Consider the following 21914-nt stretch of genomic DNA (forward strand, 5'->3'; position numbering starts at 1 on the left):
ATAATATATAATTAATTATATATATAATAAATATATATATATATGTCGGAGATGAAAGGAAAGCCGAAGCCCTTCCTTGGAAATTTTGGGAACATCCTCTAGTACCTTAGCCTAGATTTTATTATAGTTGTAATTGTTTAAGATTTGTAATAAGCGAGATTGGGTTCGAGGTGACAATCGGTCGCTGAACGTAGCCACGGTCACGGGATGGATGTTTTATCTAACGGAGGTCTGGAGTGGTTGTATGTGTTTTCCGAGAAGTGTGGTTGTGGCGGCATGCGGCCTCGAGAGCGGGCCGAGCCACGTGTGATGTTGCCTCGGAGGTGCCGATGCAATGGGACATACATTGTATTTAGTAACCAAAACTCCAGGCAGAAACTGCCTAGCAACGGCGTTTGGAACTTTCTCGATGCTTCCAACGAGTGTGCCTAGCAACGGCGTTTGGAACCTTCTCGATGCTTCCAAACGGGTATAGAAAACAAAATGCAATCGTACAGGGAGAAAAATCTCCACGAGGCTGGCATTCTTGCGATTGCCTTGGAGAGTGATACATCGAGCATTTTCGACGATCGCATTTGCGTCTAAGTTAGTTTCGCTTAGTAAGGAGTTATCCCGGTGACCGTGGATTCGTTTGAACTCAAACATTGCTAATAGTATTATTTAATTTAATTATTCGTAGATCGTATTATTCATTAGGCTTAGTGTTTGTTAGACTTATTATTAGTTGTACTTATTATTTGTTAAGCTTAGTGATAGACCTGTATATACGTGTAAATAAAATCTCGGCTTTGTGAGACGATGGCTAGTCCACATGAAGAGTCGTCGCGCGCCCAAAATTCGAATCCTGATCCGACATCAGAAGTGGGATCAGAACCGTTTAAAGTGCTACAAGAGCAAATGGACCTTATGCGCGAGTTAATTCAGACGCTAGCGCACAAACCGGGGGAGCAACGACCGAGTACGGAATCTAAGGATGCAACGTTACCACGTTTTGACCCCGAAGGCGCGGGCGCCGATCCATCCGCGTGGTGCTCTCATGCTGATCTGATTTTGAAAGACCACCCGATGCAAGAGAGTGCGTTACTTTCGAGGACCAATTTCATGATGAAATGAGGATTCTCCCTTACAACGATCAGCCGACATTTTCGCCAAGAAATTCACTAACGGAACCTGAAGCTAAACGCAGCAGGCTATCAGTTCCTCGGATTAAGTGCTACCGCTGTGGTGCTCACGGACATAGGAGAACGGAGTGTCGCCTGCAAACACAAACGGGGAAGGAGCAGGATATACGAAACCCGAAGGAAAAACGACCAGCCGCATCGTCGAAGGTGACCTGCTTCAAATACCACGAGGAGGGACATATCGCGCCTAATTGCCCATCATCGCGGAAAAGAAACTACGATTCCATTGACGAACGCCGGATCGACTCCTGTGTAGTAGAAGCTCCGGCTGGTAGATTAAGCCATCTGGGTGAGTCGTATCCATTTTACTTTGATTCTGGGGCCGAGTGTTCGTTAATCAAAGAGTCCCTAGCCTCGAAATTTTCGGGCAAAAGAATAACCGATGTGGTAGTGATGCGGGGGATCGGGAATACTTGTATTAAGAGTACACTTCAGATTTTGTCCACTGTTCGTATTAACGATCTTACATTGGAGATAGTTTTTCATGTCCTTGCTGACGATTACCTAAAATACGACATCATGATTGGTCGCGAGATTTTGAGCCAGGGATTCGACGTAAATATCACGCAAAATAGCCTCGTTATTTGTAAAACAAATGTCGTTAACGCTTGTGGTAAAGTCGCGGAAGATGCGGTCAACATTAACGAGGTTGACACTGATGTGATCGGTAACTATAAAGATCGATTAATCTCTGTTCTCGAAAAATTTAAAGAATCATTCATTACGGGTTTCCCGCGTACTCGCGTCAGTACGGGCCAGTTGGAAATACGGCTAATCGATCCCAACGCCACCGTGCAGAGAAGCCCTTACAGGCTTAGCGTGGAAGAGCGAAGAATAGTACGCGAGAGGATAGACGAGTTAATTAAAGCACAAATTGTAAAACCTAGTAATTCGCCGTTCGCGAGCCCTATAATACTCGTGAAGAAGAAGGACGGCTCAGACAGATTGTGCGTAGACTTTCGAGCGCTGAATAAAAATACGGTCGCGGATCGGTATCCCTTACCCCTTATTGCTGACCAAATCGCGAGATTGCAGAGTGCGAGATACTTCATTAGCCTGGACATGGCTAGCGGATTTCACCAGATCCCCATTCACCCTAACTCGACGGAATATACTGCGTTCGTTACCCCCGACGGTCAATACGAATACGTGACGATGCCGTTTGGGTTGAAAAATGCACCAGCCGTTTTCCAGAGAGCCATTTTCAAGGCCTTAGGCGACCTCGCTTATTCGTATGTCGTTGTTTATTTGGACGACGTTCTAATAATCGCCGACTCAATAGATCAAGCTCTAGAAAGGTTGCACACTGTACTAAACACTCTCGTAAACGCCGGATTTTCTTTCAATTTCGCTAAATGTTCTTTTCTGAAGACGTCGGTACTTTATTTGGGATATGTAATTCGTAACGGAGAAGTTCGTCCAAACCCGGGAAAAATACGAGCTTTGAATTCTTTACCTGCACCGTCGACCGTCACACAGCTTAGGCAGTTTATAGGTTTGGCCTCTTACTTCCGAAAATTTATTCCTAAATTTTCGCAAGTGATGAAACCCTTGTACGCACTCACTTCTAGTAACAAGCACATAACTTGGACGGACAGGCACGAAAAGATAAGACAACAGATAATTTCCGTTCTGACCGACGCGCCGGTGTTAATGATATTTGATCCCAATCGGCCCATAGAGTTACATACCGACGCTAGTTCGGAGGGGTATGGAGCTATTTTAATGCATAGAGTCGAAAAGGAAAACAGAGTCATCGAATATTATAGTAAAAGGACCAGTCCCGCGGAATCTAGGTATCATTCGTACGAACTGGAGACACTAGCAGTAGTAAGCGCCGTTAAGCATTTCCGACACTACTTACATGGACGGAAATTCTTAGTAGTTACGGACTGTAATTCTTTGAAAGCCTCCAGCAACAAAGTAAACTTAAACGACCGGGTTTATAGGTGGTGGGCTTATTTGCAAACATTCGATTTTGACATCATGTATCGAGAGGGTAAACGAATGGCCCACGTAGATTTCTTTTCGCGAAACCCCGTAGACTTGAATCGCCGTATGATAGACAAGGTCGCAGAGAAAGAGATTAATCTGGCCGAGATCTCCGAAGACTGGCTATTAGCGGAACAACGTCGCGATCCGCAAATCTCCGAAATCGTTAATAAATTACAGAACGAAGAGCTCGCGGAAGATATCGCGAATACCTACGAACTGCGATCCGGTACACTTTACCGTAAAGTACAACGAAAGGGCAGAACCCTTTGCTTACCCATTGTTCCGAGAGGTTTTAGATGGTCCGTCATCAACCATGTGCATCAGTCAATTATGCACTTAGGATGGGATAAAACGCTCGAGAAGCTCTATGAGTATTATTGGTTCGAGGGAATGGCGAAGTATGTTCGCAAGTTTGTCGAGAACTGCCATGCTTGTAGAGTTTCGAAGGCTAGTTCAGGTAAAATACAGGCTGAACTGCATCCTATACCTAAGACCGGCATACCGTGGCATACGGTGCATATGGACATAACGGGCAAGCTGAGTGGCAAGAATGACTCGAAAGAGTATGTCGTCGTCTTGATCGATGCCTTTACGAAATTCGTGCACTTATATCACACACGCAAATTGGATTCGCTCAGCGTTATCAAGGCACTTAAGTCCGCCGTGTTTTTGTTCGGTAGTCCCTGTCGGATAATAGCAGATCAGGGTAGATGTTTCACGGGCCGGGAATTTCAAGAATTCTGTGCAAGCAAACAAATCAAAGTTCATTTGATCGCGACCGGTGCAAGTAGGGCCAATGGGCAAGTAGAACGTGTTATGAGCACGTTAAAAAATATGTTCACAACGGTAGAAACGACCGGGCGTTCATGGCAAGACGCGATCGGGGAGATGCAATTGGCTTTGAATTGCACCATCAACCGCGTAACCAAATCGAGTCCTTTAGAGTTATTGATTGGTAGAGCAGCAAGACCGTATGACTTATTACTACCTGATAACATCGAGGAAAAAGAAATAGATATCTCCAGTGTAAGACAACAGGCAATAAAAGAGATGGAAACTAGTGCTAGGTATGACAAAGAGAGATTCGATAAAACCAAAGCTAAAGTAGTTAGGTTTAATCCTGGTGATTTGGTACTACGCCAAAATGAAGAAAGGAACCAGACAAAATTGGATCCAAAATTCAGGGGTCCGTTTGTGATATCGGAGGTCCTGGAAGGAGACCGATATACCTTGAAAACACTGGATGGGAAAAGGTCATACAAGTACAGTCATGACAGGTTAAGGAAAATGCCGGATAGTCGCATTCCTGCGGAGTTGGATGTCTGTTGTGATGACGAGAACAGTGACCATGGCGATGTGAGTACCTCGATCCCAGAGGATCGTAGAATTATATGAGCCCAGGTGCGGCCATGGGACGGAGTTCAGTGCGGTCAGGCACTGGGAGTGACGATGTCACGAAGCTGGGAGCCGGTTTAGTACCGACAGCGACGATGTCACGAAGCTGGGAGCCGGTTTAGTACCGACAGCGACAATGTCACGAGGTTGGAGCTGGTTTAGTACCGATAGCGACAATGTCACGAGGTTGGAGCTGGTCTAGTACCGACAGCGACAATGTCACGGATTTGGAGCTGGTCTAGTACCGACAGCGACGATGTCACGAAGCTGGAGCTGGTCTAGTACCGACAGTGACAATGTCACGAGGCTGGAGGCGGTCTAGTGTTGACAGCGATCGTGTTACGAAGCTGGTTATGTAACGAACTTTGAGAGTATGTGCGATTCGAAGGATGAGACCCATTTGGGTGTGAAATCGAGAATGGTCCGTCATGTCATTACGACCCGACTGAAAGCACGCAGAATGCAACTGGCACTTTGAACGCTAATCACAATGACACTAATCTTGTTTCCTTTTGTTTTGTTAACGAAGGTACACCCGAGGACGTGTGATAGTCAGGATGGCCGTGTCGGAGATGAAAGGAAAGCCGAAGCCCTTCCTTGGAAATTTTGGGAACATCCTCTAGTACCTTAGCCTAGATTTTATTATAGTTGTAATTGTTTAAGATTTGTAATAAGCGAGATTGGGTTCGAGGTGACAATCGGTCGCTGAACGTAGCCACGGTCACGGGATGGATGTTTTATCTAACGGAGGTCTGGAGTGGTTGTATGTGTTTTCCGAGAAGTGTGGTTGTGGCGGCATGCGGCCTCGAGAGCGGGCCGAGCCACGTGTGATGTTGCCTCGGAGGTGCCGATGCAATGGGACATACATTGTATTTAGTAACCAAAACTCCAGGCAGAAACTGCCTAGCAACGGCGTTTGGAACTTTCTCGATGCTTCCAACGAGTGTGCCTAGCAACGGCGTTTGGAACCTTCTCGATGCTTCCAAACGGGTATAGAAAACAAAATGCAATCGTACAGGGAGAAAAATCTCCACGAGGCTGGCATTCTTGCGATTGCCTTGGAGAGTGATACATCGAGCATTTTCGACGATCGCATTTGCGTCTAAGTTAGTTTCGCTTAGTAAGGAGTTATCCCGGTGACCGTGGATTCGTTTGAACTCAAACATTGCTAATAGTATTATTTAATTTAATTATTCGTAGATCGTATTATTCATTAGGCTTAGTGTTTGTTAGACTTATTATTAGTTGTACTTATTATTTGTTAAGCTTAGTGATAGACCTGTATATACGTGTAAATAAAATCTCGGCTTTGTGAGACGATGGCTAGTCCACATGAAGAGTCGTCGCGCGCCCAAAATTCGAATCCTGATCCGACATATATATGTCGGGTAGTTATTCAACTAATTGTATTTATTCAACCCGATTGTAATTGTTCTAGTGTCGTGATAATGTGCTTGGGCTCGAGGCGACGGTCAGTCGCCGAACGTAGCCGCGGTCACGGGATGAACGCTTTGTCTAACAAAGGTATGAAGTAATTCTATAGCTCTCCTTAAAAGAAATATTCGTGGTGACACGCGACAGTAAACATTCCAACGGTTTCTGTCCTGTGGCTCGCCACACGCAGACCCTATTCTTCGAGTAAGATGATTGCCAGATGTCGATGCGTCTCTGCAGTACATGTTCGGCTAGCTCGAGGGCCCGTTATAAATCTTAAGGTTTAGTTAACTAAAGTCCTTCAAACAGACAAACAGTCTTTGTCCCAACTACGGGAAGATAGGGGAGACATATTTTTCAACGAGCGGCGTCTCCCACTAGCAACTTTCCCTCGAGGGCGGCTAGCATCTTTTTCTAACCACCGATATGGAGATTGACCAATTAGCAGCAACGCCAATTTCCCTTACTTTCTGAACGAAGGCTTTTCTCGACGAATCCGATGATCTCGTGTCCTTAGACACACCCCATTATAGTTTTCCTCTGTGGCATGATCGGGACGGGAAAGACATTCTTTCTCGCGATCTCATTGATGAAAGGAGTAACTCTTTACGACCAGTGAATATTACGCGTCCGACTTAGATTTTGTGAGTACGTTCATCTATCATCCCGTCGACCGCGGATTCGTTATTGAACCTAGGATCATTGTCATTAGTTTCTCGAGCACCTAACTACCGCGGTTACTTGTCCGGTTCTATAATAATCGTATTTGCACTAGTCAATGTCTTCTCCATTGCATAACGACAACGTGTAACCCAAACGAAGATTCGTTTCACGCCCCTAACCCTAATTCTAATGTAAACCCGACATCAGAAGTGGGATCAGTGCCGGTTATAACAGTGCAAGAGCTTACGACCGTCGTGCGCGAGTTAATTCCGTCGCTAGTGCAAAAATCGAGTGTGGAACCTAACAATTTTTCGACTCCGCTGCCTGGTGCGCAGCTACCAATCTGATTATGGAGAAAGATCCTTTACAAAGCAGTGCCCTGAATATAATTTCAATACCGAGTGTCGAATTGACTTCTACGTAGTGGAGGCGCTAACTGGTAGATCAAGCCATCCGGGTGAGTCGTTTCCATTTTACCCCGATTTCGGAGCCGAGTGTTCGCTAATTAAAGAATCCGTAGTCTTGAGAATTTCTGGCAAAAGAACGATTGATATAGTAGTAATGCGAGGAATGAGAAATATTGGTACTAAACGTATCGCTCAAATCTTGTCCGTTGCAGGTGTCGGTGGTTAGAGATAAACCTTTCATGTTCTCGCTGATAGTTATTTAACAATACGATATCGTGATTACTCGTTAAATTTTAAGCCAAGATTTTGACATAATATTACACAAAATAGCCTCGCTATGTGTAAAACAAAAATAATTAATGCCTGTAATAAAACCGCTGAAAACGAGATCGATGTTAATGAAGTTGACAATGAGGTACGTGGTAGCGATAAAAGTCGATTAATCTTTCTTTTCGAAAATTCAGAGATTCATCCGTTACGGGTTCCCTACGTACTCGTACAAAAAAATACAGGCCAGTTAGAAGTACAATTAATTGATCCTAACATCGCCGTACAAGGAGTCCTAATAGACTTCGCGAGCGCAGAATAGTACGTGATAGAACAAGCGACTTAATTACAGCCAAAAATCATAAAGCCTAGTAATTCACCGTTCGCGAGCCCTGTGTTACTCGCGAAGACGAACAATGGTTCAGATAGATGATAGATAGATTTTCGAGAACTAAATAAATATACGGTCGCGGATCGGTATCCTTTACCCCTCATTGCGGATCAAGTCGCGAGATTGCAAAAGCGAGATATTTTATTATTCTGGACATGGCCGGCGGGTTTCTCCAAATCCCTGTTCATCCTAATTCTAGGAAGTATACAGCATTGATTACCCTCGATGAACAATTTGGATAATAAGTTGTTGTTTTCTTCGAATTCTTTTGTGCCTTTGTTCGATCCATTCGATGTCCTTTATTTGCATAACATAAGTGCGTGCGCGTATAATGTTCTTCCGGAAGTCATTTTCGGGACGGCGATACTATGCTGACTCCGTCGAAAATGGGGATTCTTATATTTTCGGACAACCCTAATAATTTTGCAACTCATACTTGTCTAAATATTCTAATATTTATGTTCTTTCTTGCTACAATTTTGTAAACCATCAAAGCGTTTACTACGGAAACCCCCAGGAGTAGTCGCGTGCCAAGTCTTCTGTAGCATTTGACCCTTTTTAATTGCGGTGACATAAGAAATCATTTGGTCGGAGTGATCTGTACTACACTTTCCTTCGTTCCATTCAGCAGCGGCTGCTGATTTCGAGGTTGCGAACAAACGAAACGAGAGATCATTCTTGAGATTCCTTTGAAAACACGTATAACAGCCAACGTGCCATTCTTACGTTGTCGTCTATTTGGATGATCCCCTAATTATTGCCGACTCGATAGATCAAGCTCTAAAAGTATTGCACACCGTACTAGATACCCTTGTAAAAGCCGGATTCTCCTTTAACTTTTCAAAATGTTCCTTTCTAAAGGCATCGGTACTCTATTTGGAATATGTAATTTACGACGGAGAAGTTCGTCCCAATCCGGGTAAAATGCACGCCTTGAGTTCTTTACCTGCGTCAACGACCGTCACACAGCTCAGGCAGTTCATGGGTTTAGCCCTTTATTTCCGAAAATTCGTCCCTAAATTTTCACGGGTAATGAAACCCTTGTATGCGCTTACTTCCGATAATAAAAACATGACTTGGACAGATAGGCATGGAAAAATAAGGCAAAAGGTAATTTCCGCCCTGACCGACGCGCCGGTGTTAATGGTATTTGACCCGAACTACCCGATAGAACTTCGTATCGACGCTAGTTCGGATGGATATGAGGTTATTTTAATGCACAAGATTGAAGGTAAAAATAGAGTAATAGAATATTACAGTATAAGAAGTAGCCCTGCGGAATCTAGGTATCATTCTTACGAACTAGAAACGTTAGCAGTTGTGAACGCCGTCAAGCATTTCCGTCATTATCTCCATGGACGAGAATTTCTTGTCGTCTCCGATTGTAATCCTTTGAAGGCATCCAGTAGTAAGGTAAATTTAAATGACAGGGTTTACAGGTGGTGGGCTTACTTACAAACTTTTACTTTTGACATTCTGTACCGGGAAGGTAAACGAATGGCCCACGTAAATTTCGTCTCGCGAAATCCCGTAGACTTGGATCAACGAAGTCATAGAGAAGGAAATCAATCTGACCGAAATCTCCGAAGACTAGCTATTAGTGGAATAACGTCGCGACTCCCAAATTTCTGGGATCGTCAATAAATTACAGAATGAAGAGCTCGCGGAAGACGTCGCGAATACGTATGAGTTACGGTCCGGTACCCTTCATCGTAAAATACAGAGAAAAGGCAGAACTCTCTGCTTGTCCATTGTCCCCAGAGGTTTTAGATGATCTGTTATTAACCATGTGCAACAGTCAATTATGCACTTAGGTTGGGATAAAACGCTTGAGAAACTGTGCGAGTGTTACTGGTTCGAAGGAATGGCGGAGTATGTTCGCCAATTCGTAGAGAACTGTCACGCTTGTCAAGTTTCGAAGGCCAGTTCAGGTAAAATACAAGCTGAATTACATCCTATACCTAAGACCAGCATACCTTGGCATACAGTTCACGTGGACATAACGGGCAAACTAAGCGGTAAAAGTGGTTCGAAAGAGTATGTCATTGTTTTGGTCGACGTCTTCACTAAATTCGCATATCTGCATCATACTCGTAAAGTAGATTTCCTTAGTACCGTTAAAGCACTTAAGTACTATATTTTTATTCGGCAGTCCCTGCCGGATAATAGCGGATCAGGGAAGATGTTTTACGGGCAAAGAATTTCCAGACTTTTGTCAAGATAAATACATTAAATTCCATTTAATTGCGACCGGAGCTAGTAGGGCCAACGGACAGGTAGAGCGTATTATGAGTACGCTAAAAAAAACATGTTCACAACAATAGAAACCAACTGGCGGTCCTGGCAAGACGCGGTCGGGGAAATACAACTGGCCTTAAATTGTACCACCAACCGCGTGACTAAGTCAAGCCCGTTGGAACTACTAATCGGTAAAACAGCGAGACCCTACGGCTTATCCCTACCCGACAATATCGAAGAAAGAGAAGTAAATATCTCCCATATAAGACAGCAGGCGATAAAGAATATAGAAGCAAGCGCCAAATACGATAAGGATAGGTTCGACGAAAACAAAGCTAAAATAGTTAGGTTCAACCTTGGCGATTTCGTATTACGCAAAAACGAGGAAAGAAACCAGACGAAGTTAGATCCGAAATTCAGGGGTCCATTCGTAATAGCAGAGACTTTGGAAGGAGATAGATATACCCTAAAAACCTTAGACGGCAAACGATCATATAAGGACAGACACGACAGACTGAGAAAAATGCCAGAAGGTTGCGTCCCTGCTGAGTTAGACGTCTGCGGTGATGACAACGGCGGTGATAATAACGATGCAAGTACACGGACCTCAGAGGATCATTAACACTGCGTTGTGGTCATAGTAATACACCGAGTGGTTTTATATGCTTTTTGTTGTAAACCGTTGAGTGGGTTTACGTGCTTTTTGTTGTAAACCGTTGAGTGGGTTTACGTGCCTTTTGTTGTAAACCGTTGAGTGGGTTTACGTGCCTTTTGTTGTAAACCGTTGAGTGGGTTTACGTGCTTTTTGTTTTAAACCGTTGAGTGGGTTTACGTGCCTTTTGTTGTAAACCGTTGAGTGGGTTTACGTGCTTTTTGTTTTAAACCGTTGAGTGGGTTTACGTGCTTTTTGTTGTAAACCGTTGAGTGGGTTTACGTGCTTTTTGTTGTAACCCGTTGAGTGGCTTGATGTGCTTTCTGTTGTAACCCGTTGAGTGGGTTGATGTGCTTTTTGTTGTAACCCGCTGAGTGGGTTGATGTGCTTTTTGTTGTAACCCGTTGAGTGGGTTGATGTGCTTTTTGTTGTAACACGATGAGTGGGTTGATGTGCTTTTTGTTGTAACCCGTTGAGTGGGTTGATGTGCTTTTTGTTGTAACCCGTTGAGTGGGTTGATGTGCTTTTGGTTGTAACCCGTTGAGTGGGTTTATGTACTTTCTGGGTGTAATGCACCCAACGTGGCAATATGATCCAACAAACTGAGGTTCACCAGTGTACGAAATCGAAAATGATCTGTTGTGTCATTACGGTCTGACTGGCGACTCACAGAACGCACCTAACACTTTGAATACAAATTACAACATTACAAATTCCTATTATCTTTTATTTTTCTGTTGTCAAACCTCCGAACGAAACTTTGTTATTGCACTGGACCCTTGACTTACTTGGACATTTAGTTAAATCGTAAATAATGTCAGTTGAATCTAATGTAAGAAATACGATATTTTAGTTACACACGAGGACGTGTGATAGTCAGGATGGCCGTGTCGGAGATGAAAAGAACACCGGAGCCTTTGGAATTTTGGATAACCCCGCAACATTGTAACCTAGAGTCTACTATAGCTGTAATTGAACGATTGTAGTTATTCAACCCGATTGTAATTGTTCGAGAGTCGTGATAATGAGCTTGGGCTCGAGGCGACAGTCAGTCGCCGAACGTAGCCGCGGTCACGGGATGAACGCTTTGTCTAACAAAGGTATGGAGTAATTCTATAGCTCTCCTTAAAAGAAATATTCGTGGCGACACGCGACAGTAAACATTCCAACGGTTTATGTCCTGTGGCTCGCCACATGCAGACCCTATTCTTCGAGTAAGATGATTGCCAGATGTCGATGCGTCTCCGCAGTACATGTTCGGCTAGCTCGAGGGCTCGTTATAAATCTTAAGGTTTAGTTAACTAAAGTCCTTCAAACAGACAAACAGTCTTTGTCCCAACGACGGGAAGATAGGGGAGACATATTTTTCAACGAGCGGCGTCTCCCACTAGCAACTTTCCCTCGAGGGCGGCTAGCATCTTTTTCTAACCACCGATATGGAGATTGACCAATTAGCAGCAACGCCAATTTCCCTTACTTTCTGAACGAAGGCTTTTCTCGACGAATCCGATGATCTCGTGTCCTTAGACACACCACATTATAGTTTTCCTCTGTGGCATGATCGGGACGGGAAAGACATTCTCGCTCGCGATCTCATTGATGAAAGGAGTAACTCTTTACGACCAGTGAATATTACGCGTCCGACTTAGATTTTGTGAGTACGTTCATCTATCATCCCGTCGACCGCGGATTCGTTATTGAACCTAGGATCATTGTCATTAGTTTCTCGAGTACCTAACTACCACGGTTACTTGTCCGGTTCTATAATAATCGTATTTGCACTAGTCAATGTCTTCTCTATTGCATAACGATAACGTGTAACCCAAACGAAGATTCGTTTTACGCCCCTAACCCTAATTCTAATGTAAACCCGACATATATATATATATATATATATATTTTAAAATATTAATAAAAAATAATAATATTACTATAAATATTTAATTATCTATAAAATTAAATTATAAAATATTAATACTTAAAAATTCTACCCTTTATTTTTAAATTGTTTAATATACAATTTTTTTTATTTTGAAAAAATGGAAATTACTATAATATAAATTGTATAATATATAATTTAAAAATTTTTTATTTATGATATATATATATTAAATTATAAAATATCAAAAATTTCAATTATATATTAATATAAATAAAAAATATTAATGATATTATAAAATTAAAAATATTATAAATTTTAAGATTGTATTTTTAATATTAATAAAAAAAATATTAATAATATTACTATAAATATTTTATTTATAATATTTAAATAAATATAATTATTAAATTATAAAAATATTAAAAATTTTTAAATTATATTTTTAGTTCTAATAAAAAGATATTAATAATATTATTATAAATATTTTATTTATAATACTTATATAAATATAGTAATTATTATCATTATTAAATTATAAAAATATTAAAAATTTTAATTTAATATATATATATTATTTATTCATTAATACGTTCATGCTGTAATACACGAACATATGCGTTACTCTGCTACTCACGATGCATCGTAACAAGTATGCATTTTTGTATGAAAAACCGTTTATTTTCATTTTATGTTCGTTTTTAAAGTCAGATGCGATACGAAATAACGTCAGTGTTGTTTTCTGGCTGCTCGCGAACATATGATATCTATTCCATTTTCAAATTGATTTTATCTACACGTTAAAGCGAGCTGTGGAATAAATCTAACTTGCTCGAGCCTGCTTGAATCTCTGTATCATTGTATCATAATGTGAGAACTTTCACAAGCCTAAATCTTGGCAGTCTGACGATCGAGAATATTGCTATCGGAAGAATCGCTCTCATCCGTAAACAAGATATTTCCAAGGATTGCATTATAATTTTCTTAGCGGCTAACCATCGAATATTCGTCAAACGACATAATTTCGCACACGGCGAACCTTATAACGTACACCTTTTTGGCGTATTATTTTTCCCACTTTTTTTTTTTTTTTTTATTAACGTGGAGGAAATCCGCACGGACATCAGGTCGCTTCTGGGAAAAAGTGGCGTGGTAGTGGCAGACGCCAACGGACTAAAACCTCCACGATGACCGTCCCGGCAGCGATCTAGAGGGGCCCGGGAACTGGTGTGAGGGATACACCCCCCCGCGCTCAATACACCCCCTAGTGGAGCGATATGCGGCCACGTCACACCGCGCCTCGTCGCCGGAGCCGCCGTGCCAGACAGTCCGGTTCCCCTGCCGGGCTGATTTGCTGCCCCGGGGCGCTGAGTTGCGAGCGCCTAAGTTTGCACCCCACCGGGGGGCGCGACGGACCTAGCGCGCCTCACCGAAGCGCTTCCATGGCCTCTGCCGCGCCCTCGCCGGTCAATTCTTTCAGGGTGCCCACTGCTGCGTGTGAAACCCCTATTGGACAAACTGTTCTTTGCAATACATCGATGGATAAATACGCGCACAAACACGCAATACGTGCAATAGAATGCTCGAGGTCAATTTTGTGATCCTCTTTTTCAACAGATCTTCGCAAATCCGAAGGTGTAGAATTACCTCCCAAAGACATAAGATGACAACAAACACTTTCTTGACACACTGTATAACATTGAGGTATCCAGTTTTGCCACATACAATTTTGTCATTGTCACGTTTGACTTTGTTCATTGTAAAGTCAAATTTGCACACTCCATCTGTGAAATAGTACGAAGAAATCATAGTGACTTGTATTCCTTATGATATCATGATGCCACATAATATATAATACAATACAATAATTCGCGAACAGATCACTCGTTAATTGCTTTTAAAAGAATTACCACGGAAGCTTCCTAACACGCTACCCGGGGGCCAGGGATTTATTTCGTCGATAAGTTAGGTTATTAAACTTATGTTCTTTCATTGAAGACATCGATGGACGCTGTGTTCCAGAAATAGCCAATCACACTTGGCGAAGCATAATAGTAATTTACAATAACAAATACTTAAGAATGCCTAATTTTGTTAAACATAGGGTTCAATTTACAATTATGTAAATATTACTTCTTGAAAGTAACTTCTTAATCAATTTTAACAAATTTTGTAAAATCATGTAATAAATCTTATTATTTATCATACGCGTGTATTAAGCCAATTGCCAACCGAACATGTTCAAACTGTATTTTTTTCAAAACGGGACCTTAAGCTAAAAAGCTTTATTTCACATATTCGACTTGTTCTTGTATGTGGTATCAGCACCTAGTCGGATGCCCGCGTTATGCAGGACACCCTGATGGCGTTGAACGCAACGATTCAAATTGAACTGAAAAGTCGTTATGTTTTCAGAGGACTTGTGTGTAGAGGATGGTTGATCGTGAGATTTATTAGACAAGATTGCTCGTTGTTGAAACCTTCAAGTATATTTTCAAATGATTAAATAAATAATTATAGATAATGTTCGCAAAGACGGTAGATACTCGTAGATACTGATCCATAACTCTCGTGAACTCTTTACGATTGCGTCCGTTTAAACTGGTATAGTATAAACAGATCGGGGGAGAGTCGGAGAATTCAAATTCGTCTTTGTTCGACGGTAACGTAACGGCGACATTGTTTTGCCCGGAGTTTATTTATTAATATATTATGTATGTCCTCACGATCTTGATACCCCGAAGCAAAAAAACAACAACATGATTTGAAATGTTCTCTAGCTCATGTACCGCTACGTGTACTTTCAAGGAGCAAAACTGACACAGTTCCGCTTGTGACGCGAGACGGAGATTATCGTTTCACTTCCTTTAACGCATTTTTGCCATTGAAAGACACTAATTTCTGTGACTTGCTTTATCTCTCTTATAAATCTCTCTTTATATTTAAAATTTTATAGTTTTTGTGCAAACGTAAAAGGTACGTAAATATTAATAAATATTATAATAATATAATATAATGCTATATAATAATATTAATAAATACTTCGCTATTTGCTTATTTTATTTCCATTAAGGTATATTGTATTTTTCATTGCATTACTTTCATTTTTATTTAGTGTAATAATAAACGCATACGTTAATATTCATTGGCATTAGTGTAATTGTAAGCTTCACTGTAAATTTAATAAAATTTATAAGAACGGAATTATTAAAAGGGTATATATGTGTAATTAAACTAGATTCTATTCTCAATGTTACTTCATTATTTTATTATTGTTTCATATATATATATATTTTTTTAATTTACATGTGCTTCTAAGTTAATAGAACTAAACACATGTGTATGTATTAATTGCTATATACGTCATAATTTTAACCATAATATTAAATTATGGTATGTATTATTAAAAAGTATAGTTTAATGTATATATTAAATATATATCATTTATTCGTAGATTTTAAATATGGATACTGGATCAAAGAAGGAGATTAAAGAAATGATTACCAAAGATATATCGAATATACATAATTATTCCTTGGATGTTAAAAAATATATTAACAACCAGCTTGAAGACAGTCTGGATTATTTACATGGTTTAATTGCTGAAATACCACAATCAGTCCCTGGCCCTTCAACTACAAAGAGGCCGAAAGTTTTGAAGAAAAAAGGTTATCGCCGTAAAGAGACTATCCCAGAAAATGATATTATCAATACTGACAATACAGTAACAGATTCAGCAGTACATGATAAAACAGAAAATAAAGATGTAAAAACTGGGGATCTGCTGGAAACAACAATTGACCGAACAAAAAGAAAGGCTGCAATAAAAGCTGCAATTAATATTAAAAAGCAGCAGTCAATGTCACTTGTTACAAAATTACGAAGGCTAACTCTTGATGATGACAGTAATGTAAATGTTTGTGTCATATTATGATGAAATTTAATACTTTTAATCTTACCCCATATCTTATGTTACTAATCAATACTAACCCTTATATGTAGTACCCAATAATGTTTGATATCGGTTAATTAATGCGTCAAAATCTAATTGCTTATACAATTGTATGTACATTGTGTATATAAATACTACTATAACGTTGTTAAATATATTCTAAATTTTTAGAGGAAACGTGGAGGCCGACCTAAAAAAAAGGAAAGTGCTAGAAGTATTTCAGATGAAAAAAACACAAAAGGTCCTACAAAACATAGTAAAACAAAAAAGAATGTTTTAAGCGAAACAATTTCAAAAGAAGATGCAAAACAGCCAGAAAGTATTGAACCATTAAAGTCTTCAATGACAACAAGAGATAGTAATATAAAGAGAACTTTTTCATGGAGTGAAAACACGAAGGGTAAATATTCTAATATTATTGATGATACAGTAATTCCATCAGCAAAAAATGATATTGAAGATCCTTCAATGTGCGAGGATGCACTTGAGAAATTTACTCCTCTTATGAATTCCACGATGGACATCAATTCTACTTATACGCAGAAGATGATGGACGCTACCGCAATTGTAGAACCTTTATCACCAATAAAATCAAACGAAACGGTAGTAATTAATAAAAACTTGGCTAGTAGTATAGGAAAAAATAATGAACCTAAATTTACATCACGGTCGCTGTTACGCCGGGCCTCTCTGCCTGGCCCAGGTCACACACCGCGGGCCAGACGGACACCAGATGTCCGCTTTTCCGTACGGCGTACCCTCAATATCCTTAAGCACCCGTCATAAACCCGAGTCACTTGCCTGCAAAGGTCCTTTAAACAAAACAAACATCGGGTTCTGAGGAATTTCTAAACACTATTGTCTACCACGGCTGGACAAGGGAAAGTTGGTTTTTCTCACGCACGCTGCAACTTTCCTCCCACTAACCACTTTCTCTCGAGGGCAGTTAAGACCCTTCGTTTAACCAATTAAAAACGAAGCCTATTCCCTCACTCTCCTAAATAACATCGGCACCAACAAATCCGATGGTCCCGTGCGCTAGACACACCCATCCTTAGCTTTCCTCCGACACAGCATCGTCACTCAACTTCACTTCTTCTACATCGTTGGAAAAGTACTACTAAGTATACGCTAATGCCCAGCGGGGCAGTCTAAGCATAACGCGAGAGTCGGTCTCGGTATTGTCGAGCATACACTTCGTCTCCTAAATATCTCATAGTGCTACGTCCACTAACACATTGAATCCAATTATAAGAGCCCTGCTCTAACGCACATATCTATCTTAGCTTCGTGCGACAAGTTGTTAATTACTTACTTCTCTACGTCAGTGTAATCTAAGTGCTGGAAACATATAATTTATAATTCTGGGAATCACAGGGTTATACAACCTCAATCACCCCTATTATCTCAACGGAAATCAGGGGATCGATCAATTCGTGGTGTCGATTGTTATAATCGTAACGGGGATTTACGACCCCCGTTGACGTCTCTCCTTGCGATTACGTCTCCCCGCGATTGGTCGAACAAACAGTCGCCAATAACTCTGCAGGAGGAGGTTCAGCAGCTGAATCAAGCGATTGGACTCACCGAGTTCGAAGAATTATTCGCAGAAGATGAGCCATCCTGTGAAAGGGAAATGTCTAATAGAAACATGACGAAACAGGACATTCAAAATGAAACGAAGAAAAATGTGCCCGTAAGAAGGAGAATCGAGGCCTTTGAAAAAGAAAAAATTTCAGAAAAAGCCATTGTTCAAAAACTGGCACGAAGATCTGTCGAAAAAGCAAAAAAAATCTTATTAGCGAAACAAAAGAAGGAGACTCAGATGATGACATCGCAGGTAACATTACAAACAGTATCAAAGTATTCTTCTGTTATAAAAACACAAGCTATTATTCATTCGATATTTTATCCAAAATATAGCTCCAAACAGTAAGGTCCACTTCTGTTTTGCACAGTAAACCTGACGACGACACATCGGACGATGAAGCCAGACCAAGGCGTACAATTCCACATTAGGCGCAATGTAAGTGTTGTTTTACTTAATGAGTTAATAAACATTATAATGCATGGAGTACTCGAATTTTTATCAATTTTAGCGTACATACGCGAAAATGAACTTGCAATGCAACGATAAATTCCGAAGAAAGCAGTCTATAAATTCTTTGATAGAAAAATGTGCACACCAGATTTAACTGAAATGTTTGAAAATATAGATAGGAGTAGATTACAACGCACGTCCAGTGCAATATGGAAGACACCACCGCGTTATTCCATGATGGAAAACGAATAGAAGTTATAATTTGTTAAACTGAATGTTGTTGATTTCAAATTGTGCCTTAGAGCAGGAATACTTGCCATACCTTGCGTGTAATATAAAAATGATGTTACATTGCAACTATCGTTAAAAGATGTATGTGTTCTTAAAATATACCAATGAACGTAAGACTATTTCACTTTTTATATTTTAGAATGATCATAGGCATATATTACTTTTATTATACTAATCAAATTTTACCATTTTTTCTTATTTATATGTATCTTCTTAAGAATTAATAAATAAACCAATTAATAAATAATTGTTTTGGTACGACTTTTTAATGAGAAGTAAATTTTATTAGATTTGCCTTATTATCACCGTCGTGTAATAATTCGCGAGATACGCGTGATATAATTCGCACGATTAAATAGCACTGGTGATTTCGTCTCTTCGTGTAACGAGGAGGGTCTGGTAAATGGGTCGACCGTGGACGTTCAATCTTGTAAGAGAACAAACGGCGGCACCGTATCGTCGAGCATTTTTCTTTCGGTCAACAGCCATCCATTTTATATTTAGCACATTCGGTTGCGACGCTAAATTTTCGTTACACCACCAGTTGTTTCGTCTGAAATTCGCATGACGTAAGTGCATTACACTCTCGCACCCGTCAGCCATTCCTGCGACCACTTCGCGTGCGTTAACTCGATAATATTTCGTCTCTGTTACCTTGTCGCCGTTGCTGCTTGACACATCTCACTTGCTGGACGACTGATCGATGAAAATTAAAACGGGACGCTGATTTACCGTATCGTTATTTTTGTGTCAGGTATTCTCTTTTTGCCGTTTCGGCGAATTATTTTCATTTCGAACTTTTTTAGTCTTATTGTTACGTCGATTCTTATATTTCAAGATCTAGTCTTGTATGTACGCTGGGGAGCACTTTTATTTATTGATTCAACAAAGAATATCGTTGTAGGTGTCATACATGCGAGTAAAAGTAACGAAGTACGAACAGTTTCACTGTAACATACTTCCTGATAATTTCTCGTTATTTATACCATAAGAAAGTATCAAAGAGGAACTCTTATCTCGAACGTGGATCTATTTGTCGATAATGCATGCGTGTAATACTCGAGTGTCGTTCATACAGCGTAAATATACGTGCAGATACGTAAACCTTTTATGATTTTTGTATCAAAGGCAGACCTGCTATAATACTCGCAAGTGAAATATAATTCTACGAAAGAAAATGGAGCAAAAGAGTTTCGTTCGTAATATATTCTTCCTTTTTCATCACAAGTTTCCTCTTTGTTGTGCTTCTGTTACATTATAATCCTGTTAGATTTACGCGCGTAAAATTTCACTTTGTTGCACTATATCTCATCATCGCCATCTGCCGAACACCTGTGAGAAACGCGGTTTACTTTGTCTCAAAGCGAGCAAACGTCTAATTTCACAAATTGGATTTTCATCAACAGCGAGAAGGGCATATGCGATGTAAAGGAGGCTGTAAGGGCGTCCTAGGGCTTACGGTGGTTGTCACGATGCCGGAAGTGGCGCCGAGCAGACACGTCAAGGGAGAATCAGAATCGCTATTGGGAAAACCATCACGAACATTTGTCCTTCGCGCCACCAAAATTCTATCTTTTGAGATATTTTTCGCGTTTCCGAGGTCATCGCCACTCTCCTTAACTTTGCCTTACGATGTATAATATCTCGATGTTACGGTAGTTAGAAATTTGTATTAATTTGGAGAACCTTGCAAAAGTACGCAAATCTGCTACGATAGTCGGATAGAGAGTATCGGCAGAGATCTGTTCCTTTATCGTGAAACTCTCTCGGACAACTTAGATGCTACCAGATATCGATTCTCGCATCCAACCATTTCGTAATAAACGTAGATCACCCAAGAAATTTCTCAATTGTCATCCGTTAATTTCGCGCAACTTTTGCTTTATTTTAGCTACGTGGGAACCTATTAGTGCGCAAATGTTACCCCGAAAATGTTACTCCTCTGTGCCAAATATCGTTCACGTGTATAATCAAAGTTGCATAAAACCGCGTACAATTGCATCAGCAAATTTCTAATAATTTGCTCGTCTCGCAGGACGAAAACAGGCTCACGAAGGATCCCTCTGTTCTGGCTATCGAATGTACCGCACGTAGTTTCAAGTGTCCGTTCTCTAGAAAATTCGAAACAATTTATGGTCGATGGTCGAGTGAACGGTGCAACGGTCGAGTCGGAAAGATCAGAAAGACAAATCGTCATAGTTCGAACAGACCGGGAAGCAGAAACGCACTTCCATGATCATTTGTATCGTTGCTCGATCTGTTGCTGCGCAATGACCGAGCAAGCTGTTGATTTTTCTTTTTCTGCGATGCTACTATACTCTACACTCTATGCTTTATACCGTTCTTTTGCCCGCTATTTACCTTGTACGCGAACTTTTTATCGCTAGTGGATTGCAAAAATCCTTTTTTATCACGAATTTCACGTGACAATGCGTAGGTCAGGGTGGACGTAAGACAAAGGAAGGTGTAGATAAATAAGACAGGATGTATTTAAAAATAATAAGTTATTTATTACAGTTTATTTAATATGTATACAGGCTATTCGTATTATAGCAGCGATAGCTAGTGTTAAATTAACAATGACAGTTTCTATCGTAGTTAATATTATATTGGTTATTGGCCATGACGAAGGCGAATTTTGATAGCCCTGGTCGAGGTCGGTGGTCTGGATCTATAACAAATAATACTATATTAATATAGCAAAGAAATGTCGTAAATATCGATATCATTTGCAAGGCGATTCTTTTTGGGCATAGTGAAATTATGTTGATCAGTTTGTGGATATTAGGTTGAAATTAGATAATAAAGTTATAGATTTACCCGTCTTAAGGGATTGTTCAGGCGCCGTTAATTCACTGGATATGTCGCCCTGAAGCAGGATGTTTAAATTTTAGATCATATATTGTACTGATAGGAAGTATTTTATCGATACAATTATGAGTTTATTTGATTAAAATATCTAACGTAGTGTCTAGTCACCAAACGAATTAGTAGATCAGCCGTGAACAATGGCAGTAATTTGTATAATAACAAAGGATAAGCCAAATATAGCAGAATGACTCATCGGCTAGCGGGAGGTTGTGTCTAATTATCAAAAGCGAAAGAAATATGAAAGATCCTAGTTTGTA

At 40.3% G+C, this 21914-nt stretch overlaps 2 protein-coding genes and 1 long non-coding RNA gene across 4 annotated transcripts; all 3 read left to right on the top strand.

Moving 5' to 3' along the window:
- The first annotated feature begins 37 nt into the window (after window positions 1-37).
- LOC143304947 (uncharacterized) lies at window positions 38-12151 on the top strand. The gene is made up of 2 exons (XM_076627497.1): window positions 38-1470; window positions 11477-12151. Exons 1-2 carry the CDS (start codon window positions 1110-1112, stop codon window positions 11494-11496), a joined length of 381 nt encoding a protein of 126 aa, XP_076483612.1. The 5' UTR covers window positions 38-1109; the 3' UTR covers window positions 11497-12151.
- A 3761-nt stretch (window positions 12152-15912) lies between these two features.
- Window positions 15913-17612, top strand: LOC117165656 (uncharacterized). Of its 2 annotated transcripts, none has more exons than XM_033348974.2 (2): window positions 15913-16418; window positions 16626-17612. In XM_033348974.2, the coding sequence occupies exons 1-2, from the start codon at window positions 15966-15968 to the stop codon at window positions 17238-17240; spliced, it is 1068 nt and encodes a 355-aa protein (XP_033204865.2). In that variant the 5' UTR covers window positions 15913-15965; the 3' UTR covers window positions 17241-17612. The 2 variants fall into 2 exon arrangements, with proteins under 2 accessions (XP_033204865.2, XP_076483606.1); XM_076627491.1 differs by having other exon boundaries at window positions 15913-16412.
- A 7-nt stretch (window positions 17613-17619) lies between these two features.
- On the top strand, window positions 17620-18526 carry LOC143304941 (uncharacterized). The gene is made up of 2 exons (XR_013061612.1): window positions 17620-18294; window positions 18378-18526. It is a non-coding gene; the product is annotated as an uncharacterized LOC143304941 (long non-coding RNA).
- Window positions 18527-21914: the final 3388 nt, after the last annotated feature.

This window comes from Bombus vancouverensis, unplaced genomic scaffold (assembly GCF_051014615.1).
Source record: "Bombus vancouverensis nearcticus unplaced genomic scaffold, iyBomVanc1_principal scaffold0066, whole genome shotgun sequence".
Lineage (NCBI taxonomy): Eukaryota > Metazoa > Arthropoda > Insecta > Hymenoptera > Apidae > Bombus > Bombus vancouverensis.

Bases quoted from the DNA above. Each gene is read 5' to 3' on its own strand.
- LOC143304947 (XM_076627497.1), top strand. From the start codon at position 1,110: ATGAGGATTCTCCCTTACAACGATCAGCCGACATTTTCGCCAAGAAAT. The intron at 1,471-11,476 runs GTGAGTCGTATC...ACGATATTTTAG, and splicing joins TGGTAGATTAAGCCATCTGG to TTACACACGAGGACGTGTGA.
- LOC117165656 (XM_033348974.2), top strand. From the start codon at position 15,966: ATGGATACTGGATCAAAGAAGGAGATTAAAGAAATGATTACCAAAGAT. The intron at 16,419-16,625 runs GTTTGTGTCATA...CTAAATTTTTAG, and splicing joins ATGATGACAGTAATGTAAAT to AGGAAACGTGGAGGCCGACC.